This window comes from Podarcis gaigeae, assembly GCF_964106915.1.
Source record: "Podarcis gaigeae genome assembly, chromosome: 6".
Classification (NCBI taxonomy): Eukaryota; Metazoa; Chordata; class Lepidosauria; order Squamata; family Lacertidae; genus Podarcis; species Podarcis gaigeae.
This window is the reverse complement of record NC_139682.1, coordinates 29324031-29337925: the sequence shown is the minus strand read 5'-3', so window position 1 is coordinate 29337925 and position 13895 is coordinate 29324031. Positions and strand designations below refer to the sequence as shown.

Sequence of the window (13895 nt, the reverse complement as noted above, 5' to 3'; positions counted from 1 at the left end):
TCATCCACACTTAGCTGCAGCAGCATAGGAGATGCATCATTGTAGTGCGATCCCGCATGGCTTTCAGGTGTGTACAAATGAGACAGCGCATGGATGGGGCTGTGTAATCCCCCCACCCCCCAAATTTACAGGGGGCTGTAGGCTATGTGTTACTCTCACATAGCCTACAGCACTATGGAGTCACATCACAAAGTCTTTGTACACCCCATACACTTAAATCATGACTTCCTCCAGTGAATCCTGGGAACTGTAGTTTGTTAATGTGCTGGGAATTGGCTCTGTGAGAGGTAAACTACAGCTCCCAGGATTCTTTGAGGGGAAGCTGTGTGCTTTATATGCACAATATGTATGCAGCCAGGGAAAAAACTCCTGTGCCACTGTGTCCTGATGTCAAAGGCTCAGTCTTACCAATACCTGGCAGAGATCCTTTTGTTTCTGTATTCTATCCCCGTACTGTTGGTGCTAAAATATATATACTATGTTAAAATTGCAGAGAGAGAAAAGCTTGGTGGGTTTTATGGTTCTGGGGAACTATAGTTTGAGATGGATATTTACCTTCCTTTAGTGGAAGGTTGCTATACTTTACAAATGCCAAATCAAATCCTAACGTTACTGTAACATTGCAAACTGAGCAACAGTTAGACCAGATGGAAGCAGTCTGTGGTTTGATTCACGCGCCACCCCACCCCACCCCCAATCTGTGAGAAAGTAGGGCAGAGTTTTGTGGTAGTTCTGCTCCCCCCTTCCCCCATGGAGACTCTGCAGCTCTCTTAGTGTGCAGTTTTTGGACACAGCTGCTGCACCAGCTGTTCCTCCTACTGTCACAAAAGATTTTTTTTTTTTTAGCAAGGCGATGATCCCCATTGGCAGGGAGCTCAGAAATGCCAAATGGAATTAAAAAGTTTAATTTCAAATCCGTGGAGTAAGTTTATTCAGGGTGAACAGATCCGCTTAACCCCCCCACCTCCATCCCTAAGGGTAGCCAGACCGTCCACCAGCCTGTCCACTTCAGGGGAACGGAGGTTGTTCCTCTTTAACATCACACAGTTCTGTTGCCTCAAAGGTGGTTAAAAATGGTGTTTAAGATAAGGTTACCAGACATCCCCAGATTTACAAATCAGTCCCCTGACAAAATCCATCTATTTAGTAGGTAGTTGAAAAGTGTCCCCGGATTCATTGAAAAAAATCTGGTAACCTTAATTTAAGAGTGCAGTGCAAATTATGCAGACACTGGAAAGGATATCTGCACACCCAAAACATTCAGGCCTGGATTTGCAACTTTCAATATTAATCTGTATTTCAATCTAACATAGCAAGATGATGTACCTTCTGTTAAAGGGGGGGGGGGGGAGACGGGGACAACGGCAGAAGTGACATATACATGAACAAAGCCAATCCTTGCTAGGCACTTCTGGGGAGAGGGGCTTCTTCAGAACTAACTGCCTTTACTTTTGTGCTGTTCAAGAATGTACTTCTAAAAAAGAAAAAAAGAAGACAAGACTCAGCTTCAGTACAGCAACCCACCAGAGATACTCCCCCAGTTCACATATACACTTCTTTCCCCAAGACATCTCATTCGAGAAGTAACTTGCAGAAAGCCAGGGTTCCCAGTGCTTATTGGCACTTCTTGTACAAAATCGAATCAGTCGTCATGACTCTGAATAGCCTACACAAGGCATGGAGGGCTCCTATCTGCAGCTACAGAGTCATGACCAGTTAACTAATTTCAATTTAGTGCTGTGTGTTCAGGCTGGGCATTACTCTGTATCTCCTAAATGGATATTGGGAAAGGCCTCTCTGTTTTCTTTACCAAATCAACAATTCAAGAGCAGCATGACCTAATGTCTGTCACCATCTCATTTTTATTTCTCAGTCTCTCTGCAAGCAGAAGTGAAACAAACTGGTTAGAAACCATTAAGGACAAACTGGATGTTATGTACACAGATACAGGTAACTTCCCATCATATATAGAGAGATAGATAGTATAGGAATGATGTAATGTTGAGTAGGGAGGCTGTTTAACCCTTCTGTGTGCTGGCTGCTTTTTCTGGCACCTCCCCTCCTTCCCCACATGGATGTCAAAATCTTTTCTGTCATGGTTGCGGTGTGTGTGCAGAGGAGAAATACAGTATGGGAAAGAGGCACACTCAAGTTTGCAGCCTCCTGAAGCTGCTTCTTACTTCAATAGGAAGAAAACGCACACAGGGGAATGTTACATACATCTGTATATAATGCTTAGTACAGCTCTTAAAAGAATTCTTTGGAGATCAAAGAGATCTCTCCACAGGTTAATGTTTGAAGTACATATTTGACGTCTCTCTCGTCTTTTCTACAATGCAAAAAACATGTGCTGGGGAGCTGTGGCAAGTCAGGGATTCCCCTAATGTGTTTCTGACATATAGACAAGATGAAAGAAGATGCTGTATTAATTAGTACCCAACATGGTTCCATAGTGTGGCACAGCTCCTTAAAATGGCAACGTGTAACATGTCATTAGCCCTCAAGATCTTATTCCATTGTGGCCTTTTTGTGATAGCTGTGACAATATGTTTCAGCAACTGGTTTGGCTAGGATTAGCTGGTCAGCTTTGTGAACGACAAAATTCTGAATTATTTAATGGTGTTTAAAATAAAATTTAATAAAATAATAATAATAATAATAATAATAATACTTCTATTCACAATACTTTTAAGTGCCACCCTTGCCCCTAGAACCAAGGTAGTCAAAAATACCAGGGCAGACACCAGTATACTTTCAACATCTATATGGTTTAACCCATGACTGTATTTTCTGTGATAATATGAGATACTGGATAATAGCAACATTACTTGTTTATAATTAATCATTTCCATGTTGTTAGGAAGATGAATTTAATTAAGCTGCAGTTTAATTAACAGTATAAATCATTTAGAGCAGAGGTAGACAACTTGGTCAGTGTGAAGGCCACACTGCCAACGTAGCCATGACTTGGACAGCTGCAGCTAATATGCATATTTAATTGCTCCCCATAATTTGCATATCATTTTAATGAAGCTGGCAGATGCCAAATTACAGTTGACAGGCATGTTACACTTGTACAAGATCCTTATACTGAAATTATTATTTCTTTTAGCGTGAAAAGCTTAAGTAAACTTCGTAATATTTTGATATTACAGACTAAGGATTCTAGAAATATATGCATGTAGGCTTATTTTTAAAATCACCTTTTCTGCCCTGTATCTTAGTGATCTCCATCACAATTGCAAACTTAGCTTTACATTCTTAAGGAACAGAAACATCTAGTCAGAATGTAAGGTGTTCTCACAAGCTGCGTGTCGGATCCCTAAAAAAAAGTTTAAAATGAGAAGAAACACATTATACAGAAGTGCATCTTAAAGCAGATGTTTTGCATTTAATTTGTTTCCATATACTTCAGTATCAAACCACAGGTGTGGCAAAGCTGTGTTGGCAGCTAGACCTTATTAATTAACAAGTTAATTTTCTACTACATTTTGTTAAAGTACATAGCAGTTTATTTGAAACAGTCTGACCAATCTGCTACTTTACTGTATGTTTCAATGCATCCACTATTGCCTGAAAAAACTCAAATCAACGTTTCAGTCTGTTACAAATGTACATTCTGTTATCTCTTAGGAAATTCTGCATTGTCGCTGCCAAATACTGTATTGCACACCTAAGTCTCCAAACACTCAACAGATCTCTTTGTGTAATCAGAGTCAGTGCTATTTTTCTAGAAAAAGAGGTGCTGGAACTCACCATGAACTCACCTCCTTTGTTCTCTTATAATGGCAGTGGCACCCACCTGAGAGGTGCCTGAACTGAGTTCTGGTGAGTTCCAGCTGTATAAAAAGCCCTGGTATGAACCCACACATTTTCAAATAATAGGATTTAAGACTTTCTTCATTAATTTATGAACTCAGCAAGCCAAACTGAATGCCATGCCCATTTTTATATGTTGCTTGTATGAGAACTACTGGCATAACTCGCCAGGAAGAATCACTTATATGTGGAATGATTCCTAAGGTTTTCAGCAGTTTTGGCTTCATAGAATGAAGTGTAGTTGGAATATATCATCTCTGGATGTCTTCTGATCTTACGTTTGCTGTTTAAAACTTAACACAGAGAACAGCATCAAGCTGCTTTACCAGAAAGCAGGAAGAGAATTATTGAAATATGTAGCACCACGAATAGGAAGATAGTCTGTGCCAGGTAAAGGTAGTTACAGCAATTAATATTTTTACAAGGCAAAAGTAGAAATGTGCAATTAGTCACCACCACATTCTTGAAAAGCAAAGCCTGCAATTATGTAGCCAAAAGATCTACTTTTTACAAAGCATATCAAACACAGGTAAAAGGACCCCTGGACGGTTAAGTCCAGTCAAATTTGACTATGGGGTGTGGCGCTTATCTCTGCTTTCAGGCTGAGGGAGCTGGCATTTGTCCACAGACAGCTTTGTGGGTCATGTGGCCAGCATGACTAAATCACTTCTAGAGCAACAAAACACTGTGATAAAAGCCAGAGTGCAAAGAAACGCCATTTACCTTCCCGTTACAATGGTACCGATTTATCTACTCGCACTGGTATGCTTTCAAACTGCTAGGTTGGCAGGAGCTGGGACAGAGCAATGGGAGCTCACTCTGTCGCACAGATTTAAACTGCTGACCTTACGATTAGAAAGCCCAAGACGCTTGGTGGTTTAGACCACAGCACCACAAGCTTTCCTATCAAACACAACACCTACATGAGTGTAGAGGAAGAGATCATAGGGCAGGATTCACCTAAGGAGCCCTGTCAATAGAAACCTGCACAATGATTTCGCTTGTGCAATGCGGTTTCCCCACTCCTGACATGCCCACTGAAATTGGTTCTGGGGGTGTCAGGAGAAACCACAGAACGGAGTGTGTGGGAAGAGAGAGGGGTCATTCGAACTGGCAAACTAAATGCAACAGTAAATGTTGGCACACATTTCCCTCTGACAAAGACAAAGCTGCAGGTGTGAAGTGGCTTTTTGCTGTTTACGCATGAGTTTGACCAAACTGTGCGAGGCAGAAGTGCCTGGTGTGCTCTGGTCCATGGGGTCACGAAGAGTCGGACACGACTAAATGACTAAACAACAACAAATCTAAATGATTCGGAAAAAAGCAGTAAGGTGCAGGGAAGCACATTCACCCACATGAAGGTATGTATACGTATTTCACAAAAAGGCACTTATTTCCCACTAATCCTGCCTAAGGAAATTAGAGCAGTAGGCACTAAAAATAGCAAACAAAGTAAACAACAAAACAGGCTCTTGACATTGTCAAGGGGTCACTGGTTCTATTTGTTGTTCTTGTAAATATCTGTTGCAGATGTCTACAAATCAAGACCTCCAAATATATGTTAGGAAGCCTATTGTAAATAACTTTTATAAAACAAGCCAATGGTGTTATTAATGGAGGAGAAACAATACCTTATTGAAGATCCAGGTTTTTAGAGGACTTGAATTAAGAATAAATACAGGACCATAAATACATGGGGTTTAAAAAAAAAATTGTGTGTAATTTGAGCTCAACATTATATTTCCTAAACTTTTAGAATGGTGCAGCTATCTACTTATTTCAATTTCCCCCCCACTCCTTGAAATAAGTAGTCTGCATAGCATTTGTAGATGTTCCTTGCACTATTTCATTATGCTGTGGAAGCAGTGTTATTCAAGCACAACAGTTATGGCAAATCAGATAGGGATAGACATTTCCCCAGCATTGGGAACCAAGATCTCCTCTTGAACAAAACACAAAAGAACTGAGCCTTCAATGAGAAGCCACAATTGAGCTGTTGTAAACACATATGCATGTCTGTTTTGATCTTCAGAGTGGGGATGGTTGGGACTTGCTTAATTTTGATGTGACGGGCTGCTTGGGAGGTGGATTTTCAAACCGTCTCCTTATTCCTGTTTGTGTTTCTTTCTTATTAGCATGAAAACCAAACAGAACACTTAGCTTGCCGAACAATACGATCTGGAAGGGTGAGGAATGGAACCTATGTATCCAAGAGTCTTCAGACAGACCCATTACTTCTAGTTCACTTCCCCAGCACACACTGGCATTGTTCAATCACATTAGTGGCAGAAGGGATTCGACCTCACCAATCGAGCTATAGGAACAGTGGTGGATGTTAAATGCTGTTTAAAATTATTCCAGCTACCTCCCTGGGAAATTGACTGACTTTGTAGCATAGCATTCTATCCTTACACAGCAGGAGAGCAATCTTTAAAAAGCACAGTTAATTGCCACGGACAGATATGTAAAGGGTGCTGCTGTGGTGGGACCAGAGTTTGATGTGTTTTATGGCAGTTTTGTGCTCTGAACTGCAGACAGATAAGAGACTCAGACAGTTTGCTAGAAGAGCTTAGTATTAGCGTTCTGGGGACAGGAGGGCAGCAGAAGTTATATGTAAATTAAGGAAATATATTGCATGCACTGTTCCGATTATGTTGACACTGTAGTTCGCAACAGCTACTGTACTGTCTGTTGTTTGGGGTGGGGGGGTAGAAGATAGTGCCTTTGCATGGAAGCAACCAAATGTTGGGGAGAGACCAGAAAAGCTCAAAACATAGTTACTGCTTAAAATATCAATAATGTTCTGAAGGTGTTTGGTAGGTTTATTCTTTCATATATCTGGCTTGATGGGACAGGGAATTTGAGGGGGGTGTTTGCAGGATATTTTACATATGGTAGTAAAGATTCAGGAGAAAGAAGGCGGCAGCTCACACGCCAGATCAAGACAGATGCTCACAGACACAGCTGATACATTGGTACCAAACAAGCAAACCACTGAAAGATGTGACAAAAGAACAAGAAGCATACACCAGTGTTGTGGCCCTATAAGTTTTTTCTTTAAAAAAAACTTCTCCAACTGACAGGACTAAATAATAAACCACCACAAGTTACCAAACAATGATAAAATAAAAAATCAATGACAATACACCAAGAAGTGAAAAAACAAAACAAAACCGTGTTCTTTACCCAGCATTTTCCCATTGCCTATGTATATTTAATTCGTAACTCAAGTGCTTCCCCCCCCCCCAATCCTGTCCAAAACTAGCACAAAAAGAGCTGCCATTGCAAGCCCAGAGGATTAGGCTGCAAGACTTTATGTCACTTTCCTATAATTGTGCTTACCTTATATTTAACATTTTCTGATAAGGCAGTGTCATAAAAGCAACACCCTCAACAATCCATTGGCATCTTTGCTTTTATGACAGCAGGTTCTTGATCAGATACATTTTTATCAAAGGTCTATTTACATAGCGTTACCATATTTTGCCAACTGCAACCACAGTTGTAAGAGTGTATAGTTGCATCCTCTGTTCCAACTAGAAGAGGCTAGGGCCAAAGAAAACTATTCAGGTATCTATACGCCTAACAGTGAAGATGTCAAAATAGAAGCAAATCACTCATTTGCCACTGTATCTACCCTTTCACCAATCCATCTACTCCATTTTTTCTTTTGTTTCATAGCTTTCTCTAGACTGTAAGTCTAGAGGAATGAACCTCAACTCTTTGAATAAATCTCGGCATTTATCTAAGTCGTCGATGATGAAATTTTAAAACAGGCCCTTTGCACTGCAGAGTACATACCGTGCTTGCAGTAAAGCCTCTCTTAGTTGCTTAACTCCCCCCCCCCCTTTTTAGTCATCTTCTTTTTTTAAATGCACTTTTACTGGTTTTATGTTGTTATAGGTAGTTAATTAACAAACATGCATATAGGAAGTAAAGTTTCCCAGTACCACATCTGCACACAAAGATGCTAAACTTGAGCTTTATGTAGTATTTACTATGATGAGAATGAACCTATTTCTTCTATGGCTAATTGAGGAAGCAGCGAAGGTTGTATTGCATATATGTAGGCTGAAAGTTACCTATGGCACCTGGTATTTCAGTATTAAAGAAAATATTTTCACCCTATTTTCTCAAATTTTAAGATCAGTGCATTTATAGTGCATTTTTTCCACCCACAGCTGAAAAGGAAACAGCCTCTTACAGACAAGAGGATCACCTTACAAAAGATTACAAAATGGTTTGCTTGAAATATGGCCTTTTCAAGCTCTAACCAGAGAAACCAGAAGCCTACACAGAACAACGTGGCCAGACCCATGTAGAGATCAACATCCAATGTTAACGATTTTCAGTGAAGTGTGGTCAAATAAAAGCATAAAAGCCCTACTGTTGGAATGTGCATTACTAAAAGATCTTTCAAGACTGATTGGTAGCAGGTCTTTTGTTATATACAAGAAAGTCAGAAACATCATGCCAGACATTACTGTCATCATACAGGTAAGTCATGGATGATTGCAATGATGGCTGTAGAGTGTGTCGGTGGTACTCAAAGAGCCAGAGAACAATCCCCCAAACCAGAGCAGCAAAGAGTGGAAAGGGATCTTGTTTTGGCTCTGGGATGTAACCTTTCTCCACTGCCAGTCGGGACAAGCCAAACAGGATACGAGACAATAGGTACATGTTTATCTGTAGGGGGAAATTGTAAACAAATATTAGGCAAGGAACATATCTAGAAAGTGATTATTTCCAACAGTCCTCAATTTAGGCAACCACCAAGTTGGTTTTATGTCAAATCATTTTTTAAAAACATAATGCTTTTGTAGTCTCTCAGCTGGGCTGTTTGTCTTTTTTAGCAACAGCATATGATCGAGCATTGCAAAATTTAGTTGCTTGAAAAAGTAATTTGTGTGCTCAGTTGAAAGATTACTATTTTCAAAGCTGATGCAGAGTAAACCTAGGGAGAAACAAAAATATACCTAGAGACCCTAGTCTTTTCAAATTGGGGGGGGGGGAGCCCTCTTCCCACTGCAGCTTTCTGTAGAACCTCTTCCCACTGCAGCCTTCTAACTCTGTGAAACATTAAAAAATATCACTAACTGCAGCTTTCAAAGACAAACCATTTCTCCAGGAAGAAGCAATATGTTGAGCTAGATGGGTCACTGGTGCACCTGTTAAAGCAATGCTTATATTTAATTAAAAACCTGATCAAAACAGGCAGCTGAGAGAAGCAGAAACTGGTGATGGGACCGAATTAATAGAATTCTGAGCTAAAACAACCCTTTTCCCCATTCTATAGAGCACCTTGGAGAGTGAAAGATGCAGAAGTGTTGGGGCACTGTTATTTTATTGTCCTCAAGTTTTAACTTGAACGGCAGTTAAATATGAAGCAACCTGGATCACTAACATCACTTGATTTTCACTTTGCATCAAATTGGCAGCAGTATAAACCCAGAAGCACACAACACCATCATTTACCTGGCTGTTAATATTGTTATTTTCTCCAAACACCAACCAGCCTCCAATGCAGGCTGCGAGGAAAGAGTGAAATGGGATCTTCTTTCCCTGCATTCGCGACTGTAGGGCCAACAGGCCCTTGTATGTGAATACAAAGTATGCCAGGTTTCTGGAATGAGTGTAAGTGGCACGAACAATTGCTTTCAATTTCTCCCTTAAACTAAGAGAAAAAATGAAAACCTGTTATTACAGATAGTACACTCTTCAACTAAAAGAGAAGTGAATAAAAATTAACTACTAAGTTGCAACCTATGATCTACTTCAGAAAGTCACAGTGATCATTTATCCCAGTTTCAGAAAGCAATAAAATCTAAAGACAGATTAGCCAATCTATTAATTAAATTAATATGGGCATGAATAGGTCCCATAGTAAATGTGACATAATGGCAGCCTAAGCCCCAATGGACACAACCAGGACTTTCTTCCCAGTAAACATGCTGTGCTGTTGGGCTGCCATTCTAAACCTGCCTTCTGAGTGTATATTCATAGGACAACACTAAACATGTCATTTGTAGCCTTTAATTAAAAATAAAGAAAATGACTATTCATTAACACCAAGAAGACATACAATACAAGTCTCCTTGTATTCTAATCTAGTTGCTCTATTCCAAAGAAATGCAGAGAGAGAAAGCATATTCTGTTTTTTGTTGGAATGATTTTTAGTTGTTTTTTATAATTGTAAGATTGTACAGTTATAACTGATTCTGGGACCTTACGGTGAATAAATCTTATAAATAAATAAGGAGGACCCTGTTTCACTGGGTTCAATATGCACAGAGGACAATAGCTGTACAGTACTGAACCTTATCAAATCACATAGTCTTATAAAGAAATAATCACACACACATATATATGAAAAAGAAAGGGACTGATAAATATACCTTCCACTCCTGAAGAGAAATGTCATCACTAAAGCATGGGGGGCACGTATTTTTGCTCCATACCTGGCAAAAGGAAAGAAGATAATAAATCTTCACACATGTACAAATGTTGTTTTGAATCAAGTTATGGATTAATTTGTCCAGTGCTTTTTTCCTTTAAAAATGTCACTTTACAGTGGGGATAGGTAACCTTTAGCCTTCCAGAAGTTGCTGGCCTAAAACTCTCTTGTTACTGTATCTTGTAATTCCTGGCCATCCATGCAGGTTGAGGCTGATGGCAGTTGGAGTTCAACAATACCTCAAAGAGCCCAGTCCCCCTCCCTCGCTTTACACGCAACTCCACTTTGCATGTAAACCTGATTTTAGAAATGTGTGTAAAGTAGAAAGCAACATGATTTGGCAACAAATCACTTTTGAGGTATTAAATATATTTTGACCGTATTAGTTTATTGGCTATGGCTTATGTTGATAGGGTTTGCCTCTTGTAGAAATAGTTTTGGATTAGCAAGTTTAAGCTACACCCTGACATTTAAGAAAAAGAACATAGCAAGGGTGTGGTTTACACATACTAATCCATACGATTTCTACAACAGGAGGCATCATGAATTTAATATTTAATAACTCAACCTTGATTTCAGGTCACTGGAAAAACAACCATAAATCCAGGTTTTGCCTTCAACTGAAGTGAAGTGCACGCAGAAAATTAAAGAGACGGTAAACTTATTTATTTACTACTGTTGTGGACTTTTCCTATTATTGTTTTAACTTTTTTATAAACCACTTCGAAGTTCCTCCCTACAATCAAGCGGTGTATACATTTAATGGGAACCGTAATAAAATAAACAAATACCTGGCAGTCATATCTACTGCCATAGGAGCCATCTCCTAGGGACCGAGGGGATCCTTTTACCCCCGCTTGAAATATTTGAGAGGGCCGCCTCCCAAAGTTGATGGTCAATGCCATTCAAACGGTGTGCGGGCGCCTCGCCCTTGTAATCGATTATGTGGGGCGGGGCTTGCTTGCCTCTTCTTCCCAATATTTTTAATTCAAGTTGTCTACTGCCACCTCGTCAAAGACGTGGCTGTCAATCCTCTCAGGGAAAGACTCGTCCACTATGAGGTACTGTAGTTAATTTTGCTTAGCACAAACCCTCGGCGATTCAAAGGCGGCCCTGCGCCAGAAAGAAAGCGAGCCTTCATTCCCACCACCACACACACACGAATCGTGTTTGTTTAACACTGACGGAGACAAAACAAAAAAAAATCCTTCCAGTAGCACCTTAAAGACCAACTAAGTCAGTTCTTGGTATGAGCTCTCGTGTGCATGCAAACTTCTTCAGATGTATCTGAAGAAGTGTGCATGCACACGAAAGCTCATACCAAGAACTGACTCAGTTGGTCTTTAAGGTGCTACTGGAAGGAATTTTTTTTGTTTTGACTATGGCAGACCAACACGGCTACCTATCTGTAACTGACGGAGACGGCATTCCCCGTGGAAAGGGCTTTTTGGAGAGAGTCCTTTGCCCCCAGCTGGTGGTTTGCAAACTACCCGGGAGGCTTTCCCGCCCGGCCGGGGCTCGAGTCCTCCCTCAGTGCTCCCCGTTGGAGCGGCGCCCGCCCAAAGGCTCCGCCCCCGGCCGACACGGGAGCCCCTCAGCCTCCATTCCCGGACTAAGGATGCGGTGGGTGGGGGAAAGGAGAGACCGTCCCTCTCCAGCCAGGGCTTACACTGCTCCGTTACGGAAGCCCTTGACGACGGCCAACGCCGCCTGGTATCTGCGCTGCTGCAGCAGGGAGTTGACGGTGTAGAGCAGGGTCCGCAACATCGTCTCGCCCCCCATGGCCGAAGAATCTCTCGCGCTCTCCTTCTCTCGCGCGCTCGCACACCGACCCCGGCACTTTCGCAACCCGAGGGGACGACTTGCTTAGAGCACCGAATGCATGGAAATGGAGCGTGAGCAAAGAGCGTCGGTGTAGAAAACTCAACCCACGCACTACAGTTCCGCCCAACCAAGGGAAGGGCAACGAGAAACGATAGCAGGCGCAAGCAGCTAGGGGGAAAAAAGTTTTATGGGCTTCTCTCCGTTCAGTCACTGGTCCGATTAGGGCGAACGGGGCGGTGCCGCACCAGCCTCACTTTGCCCTCAAACAACCTTCGTTTGTCTTCTTGCTTACAACCTGTCAGGGGACGGCTTTGCTTCTCGTCGCCTCTGGCTCCACCTACTGTTGGGTCTTCTCTGCCTTCTACCTTACCAATCCCAAATGGGCATCAGCCCCCACTGTGTTTCTTTTTTTTTTCTTCTATTTTACACAGCGCTAGTGGGAAACGATTCTGTGTACAAGCTTGTCGTAAGTGACTCCCAGCCTAATCTGCCCCACATCTGGTGATAGAATAACTCTGAACTATATTTTCACTTGCAGCACATTTTCAAAAACTTCGATAGCTACCTTCTTACACACACAATAAGACTACTGCTTTTGAAAGAGCATAAACTCTTGATTTTGCTCCTGCAATAATAAAAAAAAAGATGTAGAGGGTGTGGAGCAAAATCACATTACAATGCATCTAGATTCAGGTAGGTAGCTGTGTTGGTCTGACGCAGTCAAAATATATAAAATAAAAATGAAATAATTGTCCAGTAGCTCCTTAGAGACCAACTAAGTTTGTTCTTGGTATAAACTTTCGTGTGCATATCTGAAGAAGTGTGCATGCACACAAAAGCATCGACCTGCACCAGCACAGCCATCAGGAGGACCAACCTCATGAATCTCCCCCGTTGGTATCCGTCTGTCTCAGGAGACAATGGAGGAGTGCACCTTTGGGGGTGAAATCAAACTGTTGGAAGGTTACAGAGCCTTCGGTGGCTGTAGAGACCAATATGGGAGAGAGACATGTTTTGTTGCAGCTGAGGCAAATGAAGGTGTCTGGTTATGCTGCTGCACTTAAACCATGGCACTTCTTCTCTCTGCGCCCCTCCCAGCAGTCATTCCGCCTCTGGTCCTGCTATGGATGCATGACCTGACTTTGTTTCTCCAGGCACTGTGGTCGTCTGCAAGGGATTCCCACACAGCAGGGTGGATGTTGCCAGCCTTCATGTCACATTTCCAGACATCTTTGTAATACAGAGTTGGTCTGCCAACAGGCCTAGTGGCTGAAATCAGGTTCCCATATAGAGCACATCCTTAAGGATCCCGCATCTTCCATTCTGTGAAAATGACTAAGCCAGCCATTGATAAGACAGGAGTGTGAACATGCTTAGGAATGTGGGCTTGGAAGAGCACATCTCTGTTTGAGACTCTGTCCTGCCGTGTGTCGTGCAAAATTTTTCTTAAGCAGCAGGTGCTGCTTCCGACCATGGGCATAGTAGCCAGGATTTATGTATGGACACCCACCTGCCATCACCCTGTGTCTGGCTCTGTCTAGCAGATTTGGAATGACACATCTCAACATTATTAAAGTCTCCCATCGGATACAACCGATCTGTAGAAAGGACTGAAAGGACCTGAAAATAGAGGCAATGCGTATACTTCTGTAACCCAAGCAAACAATTAAAAAACAGAGTTGTTTCGAATTACTTTCTGTTGACTCAGAAAAATCTATCGAAATCTTTCTACTTTTAGTTAGTACTGTAGTAAAAGGAACAAATAAGCTTTATGGCTACTCTGAGTTAAGTATTTCCA

At 41.6% G+C, this 13895-nt stretch overlaps 1 protein-coding gene across 3 annotated transcripts; it reads right to left on the bottom strand.

The window, feature by feature from the left end:
* Positions 1-1271: 1271 nt before the first annotated feature.
* On the bottom strand, positions 1272-12412 carry PXMP4 (peroxisomal membrane protein 4). 3 transcript variants are annotated; one of them, XR_014566086.1, is made up of 6 exons: positions 11943-12245; positions 10215-10277; positions 9295-9493; positions 8315-8505; positions 3204-3322; positions 1272-1474 (listed from the first exon to the last, which is right to left on the bottom strand). XR_014566086.1 is itself a non-coding variant. In XM_083746354.1 (5 exons), exons 1-5 carry the CDS (start codon positions 12053-12055, stop codon positions 3301-3303), a joined length of 588 nt encoding a protein of 195 aa, XP_083602480.1. In that variant the 5' UTR covers positions 12056-12245; the 3' UTR covers positions 2977-3300. The 3 variants fall into 3 exon arrangements, 2 of the variants coding, with proteins under 2 accessions (XP_083602480.1, XP_083602479.1); XM_083746354.1 differs by lacking the exon at positions 1272-1474 and having other exon boundaries at positions 2977-3322; XM_083746353.1 differs by lacking the exons at positions 1272-1474; positions 3204-3322 and having other exon boundaries at positions 5529-8505; positions 11943-12412.
* Positions 12413-13895: the final 1483 nt, after the last annotated feature.

Coding starts and splice junctions, on each gene's coding strand:
- PXMP4 (XM_083746353.1), bottom strand. CDS start 12,055: ATGGGGGGCGAGACGATGTTGCGGACCCTGCTCTACACCGTCAACTCC. Junction 10,278..11,942: donor GGCTTCCGTAACGGAGCAGT/GTAAGCCCTGGC, acceptor TCCTTTTGCCAG/GTATGGAGCAAAAATACGTG. Junction 9,494..10,214: donor TTTCTCTTCAGGAGTGGAAG/GTATATTTATCA, acceptor TTTTTCTCTTAG/TTTAAGGGAGAAATTGAAAG.